At 38.9% G+C, this 22193-nt stretch overlaps 1 protein-coding gene across 8 annotated transcripts; it reads left to right on the top strand.

Moving 5' to 3' along the window:
• The first annotated feature begins 1695 nt into the window (after window positions 1-1695).
• tra2a (transformer 2 alpha homolog) lies at window positions 1696-9040 on the top strand. 8 transcript variants are annotated; one of them, XM_066715591.1, is made up of 10 exons: window positions 1696-1871; window positions 3974-4107; window positions 4271-4300; window positions 4864-5029; window positions 5666-5719; window positions 6483-6683; window positions 7130-7245; window positions 7482-7643; window positions 7956-8026; window positions 8448-9040. In XM_066715591.1, exons 1-10 carry the CDS (start codon window positions 1836-1838, stop codon window positions 8456-8458), a joined length of 981 nt encoding a protein of 326 aa, XP_066571688.1. In that variant the 5' UTR covers window positions 1696-1835; the 3' UTR covers window positions 8459-9040. The 8 variants fall into 8 exon arrangements, with proteins under 8 accessions (XP_066571688.1, XP_066571693.1, XP_066571690.1 ...); XM_066715596.1 differs by lacking the exon at window positions 4271-4300 and having other exon boundaries at window positions 3989-4107; XM_066715593.1 differs by lacking the exon at window positions 4271-4300 and having other exon boundaries at window positions 3989-4107; window positions 4822-5029.
• The last annotated feature ends 13153 nt before the right edge of the window (window positions 9041-22193 follow it).

The raw sequence follows: 22193 nt of genomic DNA, 5'->3' as shown, positions 1-22193 counted from the left end.
GATTTAAATCTAAGCAGAGAATCACATAGACATCATTTTAAACAATCAAAAAACAATCAAAGCAGTAAATGAGAATTATACTAATCACAATAATTACAAAATAAAGTTTTATGATATTTTGTAACAATTATGGTAGTGTGCAGAATCAGACCTGCAAAATAATGTTTGTATGAGAAAATTATCTTTATTTTAATCCAATGATGTATAATATATATACTCAGTAAAAAAGAACAATAAATTATAAACAAACAATTAATGAACATGCACCTGTGGAACAGTTGTTAAGGTCACAGTTATAAAAACTAAAATATTAAAGAGACCTTTCTACTGACTCTGAAAACACCAAAAGAAAGATGCCCAGGATCCCTGCTCATCTGTGTGAACATGCCTTAGGCATGCTGCAAGGAGGCATGAGGACTGCAGATGTCCGTACTGTGAGACGACTAAGACAGCGCTACAGGGAGACAGGAAGGACAGCTGGTCGTCCTCGCAGTGGCAGACCACGTGTAACAACACCTGCACAGGATCGGTACATCCGAATATCACACCTGCGAGACGGGTACAGGATGGCAACAACAACTGCCTGAGTTACACCAGGAACGCACAATCCCACCATCAGTGTTCAGACTGTCCGCAATAGGCTGAGAGAGGCTGGACTGAGGGCTTGTAGGCCTGTTGTAAGGCAGGTCCTTACCAGACATCACCGGCAACAATGTCGCCTATGGGCACAAACCCACCTGTGCTGGACGTGATTTCCTGCAAGACAGTGTCAGTGAGCCTGGATCTCAATCCCATTGAACACGTCTGGGACCTGTTGGATTGGAGGGTGAGGGCTAGGGCCATTCCCCCAGAATTGTCCGGGAACTTGCAAGTGCCTTGGTGGAAGAGTGGGGTAACATCTCACAGCAAGAACTGGCACATCTGGTGCAGTCCATGAGCAGGAGATGCACTGCAGTGCTTAATGCAGCTGGTGGCCACACCAGATACTGACTGTGACTTTTGATTTTGACCCCCTCTTTGTTCAGGGACACATTATTCCATTTCTGTTAGTCACATGTCTGTGAAACTTGTTCAGTTTATGTCTTAATTGTTGAATCTTTTTATGTTCATACAAATATTTACACATGTTAAGTTTGCTGAAAAATAAAAGCAGTTGAAAGTGAGAGGACGTTTTTTTGCTGCATTTAGATCTAAACCATATGAATCCTGTTCGTATGTTGTTGTTTTGTTCAACTAGTCACGTATGTGCACAGTAAAAGCTATAAAAATGACGTAAATTGGTTAGACAAGGACTGAAAAACTTAAAGACGTATGCGTAATCCCACGGGGAAACAAAATATAAATGTAAAGCTGTTGTTAAATCTAACAAAACTGAACCAAAGTGATGAACAGTAAATTCAATTTAATTTTACGCTCTTAGGCCTAGTAGTATATGAACAAAATAAACAAGCAGCCTGGACGACCAAGTACGTCTCTACAGTTTATTATACTCCACTGACACCATTTATAACTGCTTTTCTGAAAAACCTATAGATATATAAAGATGGTCTCTACACCTAAAAATAATACAATTGTTGGCTTCCATGTTGGAAGATGGCGCTAAGTATCATGGGAACAAGAAGAGGCGTGCTGTTTCGGGCGTCTTTCCGTGACGTCACTTGCCCCTCCCGCGCCGACTCCGCAGTTGGATAAATAAAAACGGAAAACGCAACAGCCGCCATTTTCTGGAGGGCATTGAGATTGGTGGTAATAGCGTAGATCTCTTATTGGAAATCACATTATTTCCTGCTTTAGATTATATATAAACACATTAATACGTATAACCTTCGTAGACAATGAGTGACATCGAGGACACCAACTTCGGAGGACGAGTAAGTACTCCCTTGAAACGTATAGATTCTTTACCGTTGCAGATATAATACTGTTTTGGATTTCAGGACCTTTCTTTCGGTTTCGGTTGGGTAGACGGAAGGAACTGTTGGTAATGTGTTTCTGTTCAGTAAAGAAGCGAAAATGGCATGAAAGTTGTGTGTAGTCGGAGTAATCGGTGTTTTATTGTATACACAAAGAAATTAATTCGGGTGACGTTGGCTTTTTCCCCCAAGCAAATCCGACTAGGCCGCGATGCAGGTGAGAGTGGCAAGCGTTGCTAGAAAGAGAGGATTGCAAATGCCAGAATGCAGCTGCCGACCACAAATGCACAGGGAAACTTTGCAATTAAAGCTCGTTTCAGGTGAAGGCATTGCACTGGGTTAAAATGCGATTTAAAAGCCCTCGTTTGCGTTTGAGTCATGTTGCCCCTGCGTGATCTCGCGAGAACTACGCCGTGCCCATGGCGTGAGGAGTCGGTAGGGTTTCTGGGGCAGAGCCTGCTAAAGAAGGCATTCGTGCGAAAAGGCAAAATTAAAAATAAAGCATGGCATTTCAGCACGGCGCGTTTAGGTTAAGAGTCTGAGTGGTGTAGTGTTTCAGTCCCATCACATTTCGGACTATTATGTTTCATTGATTGGTTTAATTTTGTGTACTACTTAAATGCGCGCCTTATTAATCGATACTGTGGCTATTTGTTTATGCATTATAGTCGATCACTGCGATTAGCAATATATGAAATATAACGATACACTACTAAGCATGTGGACGTCAAGCGCATTTTAGACGTGTTTTTTGTGTAAGCCTACGGTGCGCATCAAAGTACACAATGGCGCTGTGGCTGGGGACACAAACGTGTCGGTTTCGAATTGGAAAAACGCAAATATTGACACGTATGAGTGTTTAAAGTGTGTGTGTAAGCACTCTAGGTATTGCCAAAGATGGAAATGTCTGTAGATCCTTGAAGCACGAAATGTTTGGTTAAGGACGGTCTCCACCTTCTTAGTTGCATTGTTTCATGCAAACAATGCCCCCGTTCAGCAGGCGTGCATACTTCTCAGTGTTTAGCTCGCTGTGTCTGTCAGCAGTGCGTTTAGCTTTGTGGCAATCCATGCATATGCAATATTTAATATAGCAAAGTCTCATTATTGCTATTGTTTGATGCCGTTTGTGTCAATTCAATAGATATCACTTTTCTGTGTATAGAAAGATTTAATGTTAAGTGTGCATATATTTATATAGAATTATTAGAATGTCTTGAACAGTTTGTCTATTGCATAATTCTATTATACACTTGGGGGTGTTCTTCATGCTTTATGCTGTGCATCATTATAAAAAGTAGACCAGCCAAATACGAGGCCTGTAAACTTGTGTAGAATTAAGAAATTGTTTTTTTTTCCTGCTGGATAGTGTATATATAAAATTAACCTATAGAAAACCCCAGCAGCTTTTTTTTTCTTTTCAAACCCCATGTTCTTAATTATACTGAATGTTCTTTTTTCATTAAGGTTATTGATCGTGAAGGATTTGAAGAGTATTATCCAAGAAAGTGGAAGAATATCCAAGATAAAAGAAGGCTTATGAAAATTTTTAAAGATCAGAAAATAAAATTTGAAGGGAAAAAATGAACGGAAGAATTGTCAGATAGAAGCACGTGCATTGTTAAGTCTTAAATGAAATGGTTTCAATTTGGGGAAGAATACCCGGAATATGAAAATGAAAAACGGAAAAACGAAGAATGAAGAACAGTAGAAAGCCTGAGAGAAGTAGCATTAAAAGAATCTGGAAGAATGAATGAGTCCTAGGTTAAGTAAATGTATGGTTTATGTTCCAAGTGTCTGTATGCTCCTATTTGTAGTCTAAAATGCATGGCTAATGTAGTATAAAACTATGGTGATCAGGTGTAAATAGGGAATTTGTTTAATACAAGGGATTGTTTTAATGTCACTTTAAACTGTAGAGGGTGATTTTTAATAAATGAAGTGATGGAATCTTAACCTTTTCTCCTACAGCACATGAAGTTTTTTTTTTTTTTTTTTTAATTTAATGAATATTTTAAGAATAGATCTTATGAAATGTTTTTAACATACTCCTGTAATAATAGGAATCCCGTTCTCAGTCGAAATCAGATCGTGGCAGCCCCGCTCGAGTAAAGTCAGAGAGCAGGTCTGCATCCCACAGTCCTTCAAGAGCTTCAAAGAGGTCCGAGTCGCGCTCACACTCCCGGTCCAAGTCCAGGTGAGTCATTACATGAGCCCGGTGTCGTGCCCATGGCAGCAGTAAAATATGTTTTCACAATCTACTAGGTTTGGTTGGTGGTGAAAAGATATTTTACTGAATGTGGTGGGTGTATGTTTAGTTTTGGTTTTGGTTTTGTTTCTCAACTTTTTTTTCCCCCCAGGGCAATCATTGCACCCTCAGATCCTGAAAGGTAAATGTTAAAATTTGAAGGTATGGCTATTGGTATAGGCTGTCAGGTGTATGTCTAAATGTATTTTTATCTGAAAAAGTATAGCAAATATTTGCAATTGAACCCAAAGCCTTGGCCATCATCCAGTCTCAAAATTCACATCTATGAATTATGATTAGAGTTGGGTTGGTGCATTTGGACATTTCTGAAGTGTAGATTGACTGGCACATTTGCAATCATCTCAGAGGTTGTCATAATGTTGGAATGTGTAACTTGCATAAATGCTTGGCCTTTAGGTCACAGTAGAGTTGGGTGGAGATGAAGGCTTTAGATTTTCCTTCAGTCATATGTGCTTGAAGGTTGATTCCTGCTATAAATGTGCCCCAGATAAGCCGTCATGGAGAAAAGTGAAAATACTGTGAATGCTGATGAAATGCCTCATTCATGTTGACAGACAGGCCAGGTAGTGAATCAGTTTTGTACGATTTAGTTGCTGACTAGACCAGAAGAGGACAAAATGTTTTCCGTTCTCATTTGTCTAGTGTTTGGTCTCAGTGTAGACATCCTGGTTTGCCGTCTCGCAGGTCGCGGTCCAGGAGGCACTCACACAGGCGCTACACACGGTCCCGCTCTCGCTCCCACTCCCACCGCAAGAAGTCCCGGAGCCGCTCGTACTCGCCCGAGTACCGGCGCAAGAAGAGCCAGAGCACCTCGCCCATGTCAAACCGTCGCAGACACACCGGGAGCAGAGTGAGTCCTTGCCTTCTCCCACTCCCCTTAAAGAAAACAATCCTTAGGCTTTCCCCCTTCTGATGAACCCTGATTTTTAAATGTTGGTCCAAAAGTACTGCATTCCCAAGATAAGTCATCGACCATGTTTGTGGAGAATGTTTTTTTTTTGGGGGGGGAGGTTCTGTTTTGACCACACTAATGAAAACTGCTTTTATTAAAATGCATTTTGAAAACTATTGTGCACCAGTTAAGTTTCCAAAGCAAACCTGGCCGTTAACACCCCCTTTTATAAAAGCTAATCTGACAACTGGGTTTGCATGCACTGCACTATCGGCTTATTTTAGGAGGTTAGTGTTGATGTTGAATAGCAGATTATGCAAAGTGTTCATTTATTTTTCCAATTGTATCTTAACTTAATATAATGATATAGAATAAACGTGTTCCATAGATTTGTGGCAAGATTTAAAATTCATTACTCTTTTTTTTTTTTAACATTTAATGTATATTTATTTATCTTGGGTAGAAATTGTTGCTTAACACTTATAACTTAATTGTGATTGTAAATACTTGTATGTTTTCCTGGTCCCTGTGAAGGAGACTGTGAATTGAAACAATTTTAATAACCCCTTTTAACAACCCCTCTTATATCAACAGACCAGATTCAGCAATGACTTCAAAAAAGAAACGTACAGTCATAGCGATGCAAGGGTATGTTGAAACTTATCAATTTCTAAAAACTAGATTTCATAGAATATGGGAAGCTGGTCTTATGGTACCAAGCTTGACACAAACATGAATATGTACTTCTAAGTGGGGTTACAGAAAGTGTGTTGGGTAGCATTGTGAGGTAAATTGAGTTAAGTTTTGATCATGCGATGTTTCCAGAAAGGGGTTATTAAAACTGTCAAAACAGTTACCCACCAAAATACTACTGCACTGATCTTAAATGCATCTTCTAATCGGACAAAACATGAATTTTTTTAATGTGCATTTTCAATTATTGTAATGTAAAGGTCTATTGATCACCAGTAAAATACTTAATCAGCTTTTCATATTCCATGTTACTAGAACATTGTGTTCTGAAGCAGTTTCTCAACATACAGGTGTATCCATTTTTAGTTGCATTCCAGCGGTATACCTTTGACACCACTTCAGTGTAGAATGGGATCTCCGTAGGGACACTGCTCAAAATGTGTATTTCTTAGAGCAGTTTCACAGTAACCTATGCCAGCATTGACTTGTTCATTTCATGTTAGAGCTGTAATGTAGGTGAGTGCTGTAGTCAGAACTTTGTCATGCCAGGTCTGTTTAGTGAGATGCTTCTGTAAATGTATGTCTTGAATTTGGGGAAAGGGAATTAGACTGGGGGAAGGTAATTGAGTATGCTGTAGAAATGTTTTTTAAAAAGTTGTAAAAACTGCCTGTTTCAAGGAGGGGCTGGACATGACTTTATAATACTCAGACCTTTAAGGTCTCTCAACAGGCAAATCCGGACCCAAACACCTGTCTGGGTGTGTTTGGTTTGAGTCTTTATACTACCGAGAGGGATCTGCGCGAGGTGTTCTCCCGCTATGGCCCGCTGGCCGGAGTCAACGTGGTGTACGACCAGAGGACTGGACGCTCAAGGGGATTTGCGTTTGTGTACTTCGAAAGAATTGACGACGCAAAAGAGGTACCTTGAACAAGCTGTATTCTTATGCAATTAAAGCTGATTTTATTTTGGTTGCAGCCAATGTGACCAATTTAAGAAAAATATGGAAGGCAATTGTGCTAGTTCCCATGCTTGTCTACATTGTGCCACTAGGTGGCAGCCTACTGTGAAGTACAGGGACCCTTCTCAGATTGCAGCTGTAGAGATCTACACTTGACTAAGGGATAGTAACTGAACTATGCCCATTTGTTAGAAGCATACCGGCAGCTATTCTCTCCAATTTTGATATTGAATTTAATAGTGTACAGTAAGTGTATTTACTGTAGCCTGATAATTAGGGGTGGTTTTGTCTGTTACGGACGCATCCTATACTGACCCGACTTTAGTTGATGCTGCTGATGCAGAGACGTGTATCGACGGGGAGGGCAATTCTGTATGTTTAAAAACCTTGTTTTCTGTGCCCGTAGGCGATGGAGCGAGCCAATGGCATGGAGCTGGATGGGAGACGCATCCGAGTGGATTACTCAATCACCAAGCGGCCGCACACTCCCACTCCTGGCATTTATATGGGCCGGCCCACACAGTAAGTTATTAACATAGTAACATTTATTTGGATATGTTTTTTGATAGTTTAATCCCTTATGAGATCCTGAGTGGTGGACTGCTCTTTTAGTATGATTTTAGAATAGGTGTGTTTGTATAATCCTTTTAATTTGTTAAATGCTGCACTATTGGGTGCATGTCTTGAGCTCTGATTGGCTCGTTCTTGGCCTGGTTTTGTCTGGTCGTGTGTATTAACAGTGCTCTGTCCTCCTGCAGTAATGGTGGCGGTGGAGGGGGTGGAGGCGGTGGTGGTGGAGGTGGCGGCGGAGGAGGCAGCAGCGGCGGTGGCAGCGGCAGTGGAGGGCGTCGCCGAGACTCCTACTACGACAGAGGCTACGACAGATATGACCGATACGACGAGTACGACTATAGGTACAGGTACGAGCCCCTTATTCTGATTCTGCCATTACATACGGGCATTGATAGAGGCAGAAACCAGACTGTGAAAGTAAACCATAATGGCAGCAGCTCAACAAATGGGTTATTTCTCCTTGGCGGCAGCACAGATCTCGAGCTTGTTGAAATGAGGGATTTCCTCAGTGTCCTGTTAACACAGTATAAAAGCGTATTTCCCTGCTCATGGGAGTTGAAAGTGCTGTTAGCCCTGATTTGATTAGCCCCGTTTGTTACATTTCCATCCTTGTTGGTTCTCCTTGTTTAATTCTTCCCATTTTCTTTCCTCCCGTCCAGTCGGAGGCGATCTCCATCTCCCTACTACAGCAGATACAGGTCGCGCTCCCGATCGCGCTCCTACAGCCCCCGTAAGTACAGACCTCTGGGTTAGAGAGTGAATTGACTAGTGAGATCTTATTCTCATTCAGATTCTTCATGGTTAGGAAAGGTGTGTGGATGTATGGAGTGCTTGCAGTTAGGGCCCGGAGTGAAATTAGTGTAGCTCCACTGTCCCCTGTAGCTCCTCCATTAAACCAAATACACCAGAGTAAACTAACAAAAGAACCTTAATCTCTGCTAATTTTTTCTGTAATGAACCTTTGATTCCTAATTTAAATGTGGTTTTGGGCTTCAAATTGGTTAACTTCTTAACTTGGGTATACCCTGGGTCCATAAATATAAAATATTGAATTTTTAATGTTTCATTTTAAAGTCAATGTAATTTTTATAAACGTTTTATGTGGTTGAGCGCTCAGTTCTGAGAGATCTAATGCGCTTTTCTTTTCGCAGGGCGCTACTGAGAAGCACAGCCCCTTGGGTGCATTTTCTTCCCCATATTGGATCTTTAGAAGCTCTCAACTTTTTAAACATCTGGTGACTTTTGTGGCATTGTAAAAATTTACCTACACATGCCGATACATATTCTTAAATTCTATTTGTAGTTTCATCTCAATTGAAAGTGAGTACCAGAAAAGGTCATGTATTTTTTTTTTTTTTTTTTTTTTTTTTTTTTTTGTAGTGGTCTTGTATCAATACATTGTCAGATGTATTTTTGTGCATCTGTGTACATTATTGAAGTAATTATGCAGGATAAACTGTAAACTTTTTTTTTTTCTGTGAAAGTACATATTCATTGTAATATCCTTATCATATTCTGAAAAGTAAAAATAACTTTTAAAATAACAAAGTTCTATTCTGAGCTTGTCAGTTATTTGTATGAACAGTTTTGTCTTTAGGAGACGTCCTAGGAATTGAACAGCAGCACAAAATTGTTTCTACTGGACCGAATACAATGTCCGTTAGGTTCAGATATTCTAAAATGATTTATTTTGATAAGATTTTTTTTTTTTTTTAACTGAATAAAAGTTCATTTGAAAAGTGAATCTGCTTGTGTGAATCTGGATTCTGTGATGTGCACAGCCCTGGCTTACTGTGTACAGTCTGCACCGGTCTCTGTCACTCCGTGTGGGTGCAGTGCCGCCCTGCAGCTCACAGCACAGCAGGCAGAGAGTGATCGCTACGCTGGACAGTTGAACGAGAGGAGAGAACAGGAAGGGATGACTGCCAGCCTGTGTTGGCGATTGTCACAGACACCCTTTCTGCAGCCCTTACACTTGTGAATAATGCCAAGGGGATTATTAACGAGCACAGCCAGTCGGGACATTGGTCATCTCCTCCAAGAGACGATGCAGTGCCTCCGATCAGCCCCGTCGCTACACCGCACTGAGGTGATGCTTTTCCAGTTCTGCGCAGAGTGGCACTTCAGTCCAACAACACCCGTTTAGTCTGGTCTCCCCCCTGCTTAAGTGCTGACCAGGTGTCACTGGGTGAATTCTGAAAATATAATTGCCAAAATTACAAGCTGCAATGCTGGGAGTGTAGTCCAAATTGTTATCCTGATCCAATGATTCTTCGAGTTAAAGTAGGAATGGGTTGTCCTTGTGTCGCATGTGACCCGTTTACTACGTTTCATGGTTTGTGCTTGAAAGGTTTAATCTGAAATCTTGAAACAAGGGTGTAAAAGCGCAGATTCGGAGATGGTGCAATACATCCATGTGCTGTATCATTCGAATTTAAAATTTCAGAGGAAAGCCCCCCCCCAAATCAGGCTTCGCTCTGCTCAGAGATCAACCAATGAGATGCACCCACTCATAAATACCACATAACAAGTGCCTTTCCCCTGCCTTTGTAGTGTTGGAACCACGCTCCCTCTTACACTCAATATCTCGGCTATATATATATATATATACTCATTCTTTCTCTACAGCAGCTTATGGTTCAATCCAACATCTGGTGGGGGTTCGGATGGCCTCCTCATGGCCAGGCCGTCGATCCCTCAGCCATGCAAGTTATGGCCAATACAACTCCACTCGTTACTTCTTCCACCTACTTCTATAGGGGGTTGTCTGAAGTACCGACCTATAGTATAAAATCCACAAACCTTCGCCCAATATTCCTCCTAGTTTTTAATTTACAGAATCTTTTTTGCAAAGACCTGGTTCTAAAGTGACGGTGATGCATCGTCTGTGGGTTTTTACACAGTGTGGGGGCTTGCATAACATTTTGACTAAGCGATGTGAAATTATAAACAAACATGAGACCGGACTTCAGTAGTGGCAGTTTGTAATGACGGCCTAGACATCGGCAGCAGAAATAAAGGATGGTTTTCTTTTCTTCAGAGAAGGAGGTAAAAGATGGGTGGCCAATAGTCTTAAACAATTCTGTGTAGAAAATGAACAAGTTAAAGTGATTTGAGCATCTCACAGGAATGCAAAGGTCTTTCTGCAGGTTCGTACACAGCAACCAAGGTTAAAAACAAAATCCAGGATGTTTCAAAGTAGAGGTCACAGTTTTCCTTAATCGTCCGGAAAGCTGCGGTACGAGTTAATCTGACAGCCGTGGGATTTATAATCAAAGCACTGGTTCCTGTTTCTGTTGTGCTGGACTTCGGAGAGACGGGCCTAGATTCTATTTGGACTTGTTTGCAGTTCTGAACAAGCTATCATTTAGGTGGTATACAGAGTAGCAATATTTCGGGGTAAAATAAACTTCTAACAGCCTATTCTGCAAGAGATGAACTATACAATTTAAGTCTAATTACCCATAAAAATGTAGACGTGGAATAAACATGTACTTCTTCACCGAAACAATACACTTGCCACAAGCTCCTTTATGTAACAGTGTAGAGAGTTCTTACTCCAATCCAATTGACATAATCCAGTAAATTATAATCACACACATTAAGCTTTTAGTATAACCTCAATCCATATAGAAGAGCCGACTCTTAAACTATCTTGTCAGACCATTTTGTTATTCTGTTCATTCGCCTTTCTTTGATTTGATAACCTATTTTCAGGGGGGAAAAAGGTAAATTCTCTTGGGGCAAACAAGCTTTTGTAGATCTCTCCCCATAAAGGAGAATAGTAATTTCTGACATAAAAGCGTTTGGTTTGTTCTTTTGCGTGCGTTGAAAAAGACTTTAGCACAAAATACAGCCAAACAACTCAGCCAATTAAACTAGTGTACAGATGGCAGTCTCACAATACTCAGTCACTTACAAATTTCCTCAAATCTGAACCAGTGTTTTAGTAAATGGAAATGAGTCGAGCTATATGTAGCTGGTTTCAGACACAAAAGTCTCCACACATTTGAGGTGTTTATCATGGGGTTATGTCTGACGCCGCAGATGATCAGTTGTGTGCATTCAGCTCTCCCAGTGTTCAGATCTCTGCCCTCTGCAGAACCTGCTGGAGATGAGGGTCTGATCTTTTCCAAATGAGAGGATGGGTCAGAAAGGTGTTGTTGGTTTCAGCATAAATTGTGTGTGTAGAATTGACATATATACAGACTGTATAGAGTGCAAACAGGCCAGCAACGTGTCGGATACATAACCACGATGATCCTAACAAACCGTGCATACACCAGCAACTAATGTGAATATTGTTCGAGTTACATTACATTTTACATTCCCAATGCTCAGCTGTTTAAAGACCTGTACCTCCCATAACTGTACCTAGTTTATACATTTCCACACAAACACATATTTCTTCATTATTTCCTTTTTTCCCTCAAACACATTTTTGACAAGCTTGTGAAAACAGTTTTTGAACAGATGAATGTAAGTGACTACAAGGGACAAAAGCCAAGGAATTTGGATGTGAAAAATACAGTATACAGTATGTGTGACTAATTCTGCGCTATGGAGACAATTAGTGACTATTATTTCAAATTGTACTAAATGTTCTCATTCTTTTACGCCAATAAAAGGGAATGAATTGTTTTAAATGACTCTGAATTATGTTGTGTAGGAGTACTCTAGCACAAGGTCCAGTCTTCAGTTCTGTGTGGAGGGAGGCAGAGTCAGTGATGAAGTATCTTGACACACTCCATTGAGGCGGGCAGGGAGGTGAAAAATGAGTAATGGTGGTGCTGGATTGGAGGGGGGAATGACAACTGGAAAGCTGGAAGAGAGGTGAGATATGGACGCTGATGGCTTTGATGTGTGTAAATTGATCAGCCTGCTTCGGAAGTGACCCAGGCCTGGGGAGCAGAGTATACATCCAGAAATATTGAATGAAACCAACTTGGCCGACATTTCCAAGGTAGACCGCAGTTGGACTTGATTAGATCCTTCTAAAGTATCAGGGAAGCTCTTGGATTATGTCAAGACACTGATTAATCTATGAAAAGAGTTAGACAAACCCAGAGCCTTGAACGAAGGTGGTCAGGAGCCACAAAGTGCTTTCATGTTATCTGGCGAAGATCAGCAGAGAGAAGCAAGCCCAGTTTGAATAATCCCAAACAAACATTTGAATGAGTCATATTGATAGCAAGGGGACGTGCTGCAGTTAATAACGGGAGATCGGACTTCAGCTGACAGCAAGAAACACAAAGTACTCCCAACAGAGACTGATTCCTGAACCCTAAAGAAAAAAGAGACAACCATATCCAACTGGCTGCACAGCACTCCTCAGATATGTGCGCTACAATGCACAGGATCGACACGCCGACGAGTGACAGTGGCCCTCGCCCAGCTCGTCCGCTATTCAGAGAGAGCTGTATTAAACGGGGAGTTGATTCAAGAACAAAAGCGTTCAGTGAGTAATTCTACACCTAATGCGGTTATTTGTTTGGAGATCCTGTTTCCTCAGAAGCCCCGTGCGAGTGACTCTGCAGAGGACGCACACACCGGACCAGAGTGGCACAATAACTCATTCCCGCCTGCAAGGCCATTGTCCAATGTACCGGGAGCACACAGGTGTACAACAGACCAGCAGCATTACCATCGAGAGAGCAGTCTGTGTTAACCTTGGCATTAAATTAGAGAGAGCTGCAAAGTGTTTGGATACATTTATGATAAAATATACACTAGAAGGGCATGATACCTTTATAAAATGTGCTTTGCTTTTTTCCCACGGCTTCTTTTCTTTGAAGCAGTACAGCTTATGCTAACCTCTCCTGATCCATGTTTAACACGGCCCACGTATACTTTTCTCCAAAGTACAGACTTTTGTCCTTGCAGTCAGGTTGTCACGATGGACCAAAACACATAACAATTACCTTGAGATATATACCAAGCAAAATAAATTCAATTTTGCAGGGCTGTTACAAGAAAAACAGAAGTAGCGTGGACAGGAAATGCTGTAAGATGGACCTTTAAAAATTACTTTTGTTCTTTATTTTCATTCACAGTTTTGTCTACATTACCGTTTTCAAGAGAACTCAGAAAACACATCTATCTTCCTCCGGGGAATTTCCAGGTTACATTTTTTTCTGTCCAATCTATAAACAAACTTAGAGGGGAAAAAACATAAGTCCTTTTGAAATCTCATTTCAAATTCTACTCCTACACTGAGGCGTATGGCTAAAAGTGACATAAATACTACAGAATTGCATTGTAGGTTTTAGGCAGCACAGAATACATGTAAGCATGCTTGGCCATAAGGATTTGATTTGAATGCATTGTGTGTCTGTGTATACAAGAAAAACAAACTATGAAAGAAGGAAAATACATAAAGACAACAATAATGACTACAAAAACAATGACAACAGATCACACATTAAACTGCAGGTTCTTGGTTCTTGGGAAAAAGAGAAGTTAACAACGGCGGAAACACAATTCATCTCAGCCAGGAAATTCCACATGACACATTGTACAGAAACATATCTACTGCTCAGCTCCAAGTAGTTTCTGGCATCCCTCTGTAGGAGGACCACAAGAATATATTTTATTACAGTTTTCCATTTTGAAAGGGAGAGATCCAGCAATGCTTTAAGAAGATCTGTTCAACGACCAGAACCATACATAGCAAAATCATTGTACTGGCACTGAAATGATTGTCCCGTCAGAAACAATGTAAGGAGGAAGAGGCTGGTCTTCAGTAAAATAAAATACAATAAAATAAAATACAGAGTGTGTTGAGACCGATATGAAAAGATTCTTCACCTTATGATTTAGATGGTGTGACCACCCCACCCTACCCCTAACTATCAGTCATATAATACGTATAATACAAACGTATTATAGATACTTACACCTACACATCCGATGTTGCGTCTGTACTGTGTAGAAACAGACCTGGTGTTTTGTTTAATAACTATGTTTCTAGCAGAAGTCAGATTCCACATCCTATTTTAGCCATTTTACAATAATCAATTTTGAAAACACTGGGAGCTATGAAGTGAGTGAACCTGGGTTAATCTCTCCATATGAGTGAACTTTGAATTCACTTGAGCTTGGAGTACTTCACGTATTCCGTTTGTTTATCTGTGAAGTGTTTCCGTGGTGTGATTATGGAGTTTCTGTTGTGTACCTGCTCATTGTCAGACAGCCAGGTGTCCTCTTCACAGCTGATGGCTTTGGAGTAGAAAGCTCCCCATTTTCTGACAGCAAAGGTAAAGCTTTAAAGGGGCAAATCCAGCACACAAGAAACAGCACACGTTGGGATTGTGTGTTTATCCACTTACACTGCATTTTGGAAAACTGGCAGATCATCCGAGAAACAACACACCTCAACCAGACACCATTGTTACCATCTTATTATTACAGATGTGCAGTGGGAAGAACAGGGCTACAACACCAATGTAAATTACACTATTATATACTGTCTTACATGAACACGGTGGCATTGTGGCCATCAGCAACTCTCCGATGGAGGCACAGTCGACGTGGGGCAGCTCCTGCATTGAACGTTGACCAGTTCATCAAATCTTTCCAGGTCATTGAGCATAAATATGTTTTGACAGAGAATTGGGAGTGAATAGACAACAGCAGAAAGCAATAGACTCCTACACGTATGTGATATCAGTCAATAGGTCATGTGAAAGGTGTGTATATGTGTAAGAGATGTATATTGTGCAGTTAGGGCAAAAGGACCACACAAAATATTTGGAATGACACATCTTATACAATAAGGGACACCCACACAACTTATTCACTTATTATAAATTATACACATACAGATTAGACACACAAATATGTTTTCAGTGAAAAAATCACATATTTAACAATTTAATTTTCTCTGTCTAAAAATGTTTGACCTACAGTAGCTGATCTGTGTTTTGTTTTCCAGCTGGTTATGTGTAATGAAACTATTAAAAACAAATAGCTTGCTTTAAGTGTCCTGAAACATCGCTGGTAACAGAAGAATAGTGACATTTAAACACAAGATAAGAGGTATAGGAATTTGGGGGAAATGCTGCTCAGTGATTGGCTGGTTTCTCATATGTGATTTATAACAGTGAGCAGAGTATGTGCAGCTGTATGACACACCATTGGCAACATTAGTACTTGTCTTCTATGTATGAATACAGAGTTTAGCCTCTTTTAGCTGAATTTCAGAAAATCATCCCTCTGGACACATAATTGTAATTACTGGAGAATATAAATGTTATCACATTTACTTCTATGTTGACTAAAACTGACATTTATGTCCTTACATTAAAATCAATGCCAAAACTCTTGATTAACTTATTTTGTCTTGTATAGAAATATATGACTCCAGTGTACTTTTGATCTAATATTTTCAACTTTCCTTTACACTCTGATTAAACAATAATACTTTAAGATGAACAAAGTAAAACAATAATTGTCCACAATAGGAAATTTGCATTTAATATACAGGCTATGTGTGTGTGTGTGTGCTTGAGTCATTCAAAGTTAGTTTTACCATTGTTAAAACATTTATTTGATAAAATATTTGTATTAAGAGTGCTTAGGTATAGGGTTTTTCATTTTCACATTAAAAAAACAAGTAATTTCATAACTTGTAAAGGGCAATAAAGTATAAGAGCAGTGATGTCAGTATTTCAAGTGAATGTTCAAATATGAATGTAGGTAGAAATGAAGAAAACCACTGTAATTAACCCCATTTTAGTCTTTATTAGTGATGTTGCAAAATGTTTTAAATCAACGTAATACAAGGAAAAATGTATAATGACCTTTTAATACATGCCACACTGCATTACACATAAACTGAATTTACAAAATCTAACATCCAAACTGAATATTGTGTTCAGGTGAATACATGCGAGACTCAAACTGCAGGATGTAGATTTAATATTTGCTCTCTTTTGTGTAGAGAGGATAGGTATAGGATAGGGAATGGGGGGGGACTTCATTTTCTTGTACATATCCGGTCCTCCGTGTCTGTTTGGTCTTTTGTTATATATTTCCCAGCATCTTTCACTCATTCCTCTTGCCTAGAAGTGTCAGTCAAAGTGAAACTTTTATTTGCCACTGGAAATCTCCTAGTTTCAGTAGAATGATGATTTTGGAGGATTCATTATAAAATGGCTCCACACGACGGCTTCGAGCAACTCATCACATCTTGTAAACCAGGGCAGTACAGGTTATGATTTCAACCGGACGTCAGTCCATTGACATGAGATTCTGAATTTACATTGCTGTGGAAAACAACAAGTGTTCGCCCGTTCCTGTGGAGTGAAAGTGATCCTTTGAAGTCTGAAAACACTAAGGGAGACCCAGAGAAGCACAACTGGCACAAAGAGTAGAACTGAACACAATGCTAAATTAATCTTCACGCTTAGAAACCAGTGCTTCCTTTATAATGCAAACACTTTAAATCGTGCACACGAGTTCATGGCGCTACAGATTCCTATACTTTCCCATGGATCATTTATGACAAACGTCCATCTCATAAAGAGTGGAGAACCTGTAATTAGTCAAACAGGAAACACTTCATGAGTTACATAGTCATGTGTGAAATCATTTGGTTCAGTTCACATTCATATATCAATGTTGGGAGATTTGTTGAATTTAGTTTTCACATAGTCGACGCACACATTTTCATATTTTGGTTCAAAGTTGTTTGCATTAAATCCCTCAGAAAAACAAAAACAAGAAAACTTTCGAACAGATGAAAAACAAAACTGTGACCCATCTTCCAACAGAAAACTACAAACCTCTTCTCAGTTTGTTGCCGTTTGTGTCTTGTCATCTTTCTTCTACTATTATTACTACTATAAATATATCTTTATAATATACTATGAAGTACAGGTCTGTAGTTTGCAGTTAACAGATGGGTCAAAGTTTGATTTAATACAACCCTTTGCATGGTTGCTGACACACACACACATATATAGTCTTTGTTGAGGTTAACCCTGCAGGCACTTTGTAATTAAGCCTATCTGTTTGTTTACCAAACTCAAAGCATGCTTTTATATTTTAGGGACTTTTTTATGTTTATATTTTCTAGAAATACTAATTGTATTCAATTTCTGAATTAGTGCACACCAAGTCTTAGATAACACTTAATTGGAAACTTATTTAATTAGGTTTGAAACGGTTTTGTAAGATGTTCATTTTCAAACCTTTCCTTTCATCACGTTTGAATTACGCTTGTTCACATCTAAAACACTAATATCTATTAGTGTTACTTCTTTAAGATCTGCTGTATAAAACATAACTGCAATGGCCCATATATATCCCATAAACAAACAAAGCAAACCTATCCCTTGGTGGCAAATTAAGTAACATAATGTATGAATGAAACCAATTAAACTTCCTTTACTCAATATGTCCAATATGCTGATCAGGACTTAATCAAATGTTTATTTTTTATTTTTTAACCAAATCAAAGTATACAAGTAGAAGTATACAATATTAGATAACATACATATACTGTGTGAATATTGGGCATCTTCGACCATTTGTTTAAGTTCTGATTAATTCATATTATGTAAATCAACAAAACTAGACAATGAGGATTTCATTTAATCCAATCTACCAATATTTTTTAAATAGCGTGTTGAAGATAAACACTGAATTTTGATGTAATCCCCGTTTTATTGTACTATTTCATTGGGTTTTTTTAAAAAATATTAGTAGTACATTTGCATTTAGTAAATGTTTTATAAGTTAACATGAGTGATATGTATACAAAATAAATTATTCAAAACACTGACCATATTAATTTTTTTTATTTTGTTTTTATTGTGGAATTCAGACTAATTTTACATTTAATTAAGGTACAGAAACCTTTGCCTTTTTAAGTTTACAGAAATTATATATTTAAACCAAGATTTTAAAAACGAATAAACTGCAAAATACACATTTAATCTTAAAAAATAAGCATTTTTCAAACGTATGTAAAAAAGGTGTACAAAATCAGCTGCAGGACTGTATTTCACTAATACGATGTGCAATAATATATAATATATATATTTTTTTTTCACTCCACCAATGAGACCATGGTCAAAACATCTATTTCAGGGAAGAAACAAATTATAGTTTGTGTTAAACTTTTTATATTAGTTTTTCTCTGATTATGTTTATAGAAACACACATTTTAAAAAGAATTTACTTTAGAAATCAGAGATTAAAAACAACTCCAGTTAATAACTTAAAAATACAACTTTCACACTCTTAGTCAAAACCACCCCCCCCCCCCCCAAAACAAAAAACAATTAAACCTTTTTTAATTCTTTATTTTGTAAATTTTATATACATTCCACGTCAATCTGCTGTGCCAGGTATGAAGCTCATTTGCTTGAACTAAAGAAAAAAAAATGAATACGTCCTAAAACAAACTGAACTGTGAATCATCCTGTCCCCATTTTGTTTATTTAGTAAAGCACAATTTCATTTTACAAATTTCTAAATAACATAGTTTCAAAATCAAATAAAATCTTTAGAAAACGTTCATGAAAACGTATGCATTTCAACTTTCGATACATTTAGATTCACACAAAACATGTTCCAAATAACTTGAGTTTACAGATTTTGACTTTTAATACATATTCAATACCTCGAGTTGAAAAGTACAGACTGACAAAAAATGTAATCTAACATTTTCAAGTCATTTGCAGTCGATGCAAATGTAAAAACAAAAATGAACTAAAACAACAAAACAGTACTTCATAACCTCTACAGCGACAACATCATCATCTCCACTAATATATATATTATATATATACACACACACACACACACACATTTTTTAACTGTTTCCTAGATTTATTTTCTTTTTAATATGGCGTTTAGATGACGCAAGCCTTGGGATTAAACAGTTGGACAAAACCAGTATTATTTCAGAATAAACAGACACCATTTAAACCTTTGTTTCAGGAGTGAACACTAGCACACTTGAAGCCCATGTGAATGCATGTCTAACTTTGTGAGATCCTTCCATTTTAGACACACAGGAAGTTGCTTTACCTTAGAAGATCATAATAAACGCCGATTTAGGGTTACATTTAAACGTATCTTTAAATCGGGGTGGATTATAATAATGTGTTTCATTGTCCTAAAACGGGAATCTAGGCTGTAATCATGTATCTTACCTTTTTACATGCATTTAACGCGGATGCGCCTAGTCTGTCCCCTATACAATATGGCTAGATCACCATATGGGAGCAGCCATAAGGAGGGGGTCTTAGCTACATAAGAAAACGTCGATGTCCTACACCAAATATACATATATGCCTATACATTTATATATATTATCAAACGTACAAATAATTTCCAAATCAATGTACGTTTTTTTTCAACTAGATTAGTGTAAAAACGTATATCTAATCAATATTTTCATTTGTTAGTAGATCTATTATTATGTGCGCTCTCTCTCTCATTATATATATGCACATGCCACGTACATATTTACCAAACTATTTCTGCACTGAAGACCTGCCTGTCAAAGGCAAACTGAGCGCTTTGGATGGAGACGGAATGAACTCGTGATTTCCGACACACTTGGGACTACCGACTCATAGTAAAGCGGCTCCTTTTCATTAGATCGGGGTTTTTACGATTTAAAGGTCAATCTACAAAAAAAACTAAACAACAAAAATCGTATTGTTCGATAACTAAAAAGCGCAAGTTTCTATCGACACTGCGATGCAATTTAATACGATTTGCAATAGTCCAAAATCATGCATTTAAAACAAAGAAAGCATTGCGATCAACACGAGACGACCCTGTCCATTCATCGAGAAATACTTCGTGACATACGATTACAAAACTTTAATTAAATCCAAATACTGCATGATTATTGAAATCCCTTTATTTAGCTTTTTTCTATACCAACACATATGCACGCAGGGAACACGCCCCCTATTTAAACGGTGGTTTGTTTTTGCAAAGGTTTTGTCGCCCTGTTTCGTTGGATAATCCTGATCTATGGCATTATTTGTTCAAAAAAAGTGGAAAAAAATACCTTTTCGCGCCATGATTCGTTCAGAACAGAGTTCAGTCGGAAACCAATGAATGGAGGAGCTGCTGCGGCCGGCCAGTGCAGTGTGGAGGGGGTGCAGGATCTGATAGGGGCTTTCTGCTCACCAATCGAGAGGCTGAAAGACAGGGACTGGAGCCCCGGCGCACACAGCCCTCCTATAGTATCTGGATGTTGTGTAGAGTAACCCTCCTTTAAAACAAGCCCATTCAATGTGCAGCTCTGCGTGAAAGGACAACAAAAAAGAGCTTTGCAAAATTATATGAAACGTGATTTAAAATGTTCCAATGAGTTTTACAAAGACTCAAGTTGTAAGAAGGGATTGGGTGTGACAGGCTAACATCTGAATGTATGCATGGTCTCATCTGGAAACAACAAGAGATACACGAATAGCACTGCTTACAAATAAAGCCTTGCATCTACACAACTGTCTGAAAGATCTATACATGCGAATGACATTTTTAAACATCTTTAGGCTGAGTCAACTACCAGAGGTTGTATTCTGAGAACAAAGTAATGCAATTGACACAGATGCAACATTTTCCATTGTACATATTTTCATGCTTGACGTAGTCAACAGTCAGGAAATGGATGTAAGCAGTTGTCAAACGCATCCCAATAGAAGGTTTCAATAGGATTCATCCACATATTTGAAAACTTGGGAGGATCTCACTGGAGTGGAGCCAGCGCTCTGGCCGTTAGAAGAAGGCAGGTTTCTGCAGGCCTGGTGGCCCTGTGGCCACGTCAGAAATCTGGACTGACTGCCAACACGTGTCCAGCTTGCTTAGAGTGGGCCGAGGACCACGTCTGGTGGACAGCAGGCAGTGGAAGTGCGAGATTTTCTCTGATGGTCCAAACTGAACTTCTGTGGCTCTGTAGTGGCTTTGTTTGAAGAAAGGGTGAATAATTTTACCCTGTCTGCCTAATACCCAGAGCTCCCTGCTAGTCAGATGACCTGTGGGTTTGTATTCTGGTCGCCTGCCCTTATCAGTGGACTCTTATGACTATATAGTGACACAGAAAAGTGAAACGTGTCCAACGATTGGAGATCAGTGTGGAGACCGATAACTGCATCTCTCAGCATAATCCTGCACCCATCCCACCAGGACTGCCCAAAGACACTAAACTTTGCACGAAGCAGACACAGATACTGATGAAACTAGAGAATCTATCAGGCATATTTAGTTCAACTAATTCCATCAATGCCCGATCACCGCCGTGCTGTAATGGTGGCAAAGCGTGGATCAACTAGTATTACACTTCAAAAACCCTGTTTGCTGTGCAGTTACTATTGGAAAATGTTGTGTAAATTGTCTTTTTTAGGTCTTAGGCGAGTTAAAATATGGAGATAACATTGAATCAAAGTTGTTTTTCTGTTTGTTTTAAATATAGTTTTAACAGCTGAAGCCATGTTCAGTATAATAAAAGAATACATATAAACAGAAGATTTCAAGGGTGGTGTTTTTAACACTTCTTGCACCGAGGGGTGGGAGTATGGGCTGTTTAGTCTGAACTCTAACCCAGAGGCGGTGCTTGAACACGGGGGAGGGTAATTACGTCCTACAACCGTTTCAGCATTCATGTGGAAACACTGTTTCCAGTTTTCCGTTTTTTTAAAACACTGCTGGTAACATTTTGTATTTTATATGTAGCACAGGCAATTTACATTATTCGCATATTGTTAGACTTGAAAAGAGATTCTGTTTTACTGCAGACAAAGGAACGCAGTGATGGTCTTATTTAGATTGACGCCAACATGAATTTAATACATTTCCCCCCCACCCCCCATTTCACAGGTTTGATTGTTAAGCAGCAATTTTCTAACTTATATGCTTGTTTCCTTTTG

Source organism: Amia ocellicauda, chromosome 10, assembly GCF_036373705.1.
Source record: "Amia ocellicauda isolate fAmiCal2 chromosome 10, fAmiCal2.hap1, whole genome shotgun sequence".
Classification (NCBI taxonomy): domain Eukaryota; kingdom Metazoa; phylum Chordata; class Actinopteri; order Amiiformes; family Amiidae; genus Amia; species Amia ocellicauda.
The sequence above is the reverse complement of the archived record's forward strand: the minus strand, read 5'-3'. Positions and strand labels throughout refer to the sequence as shown.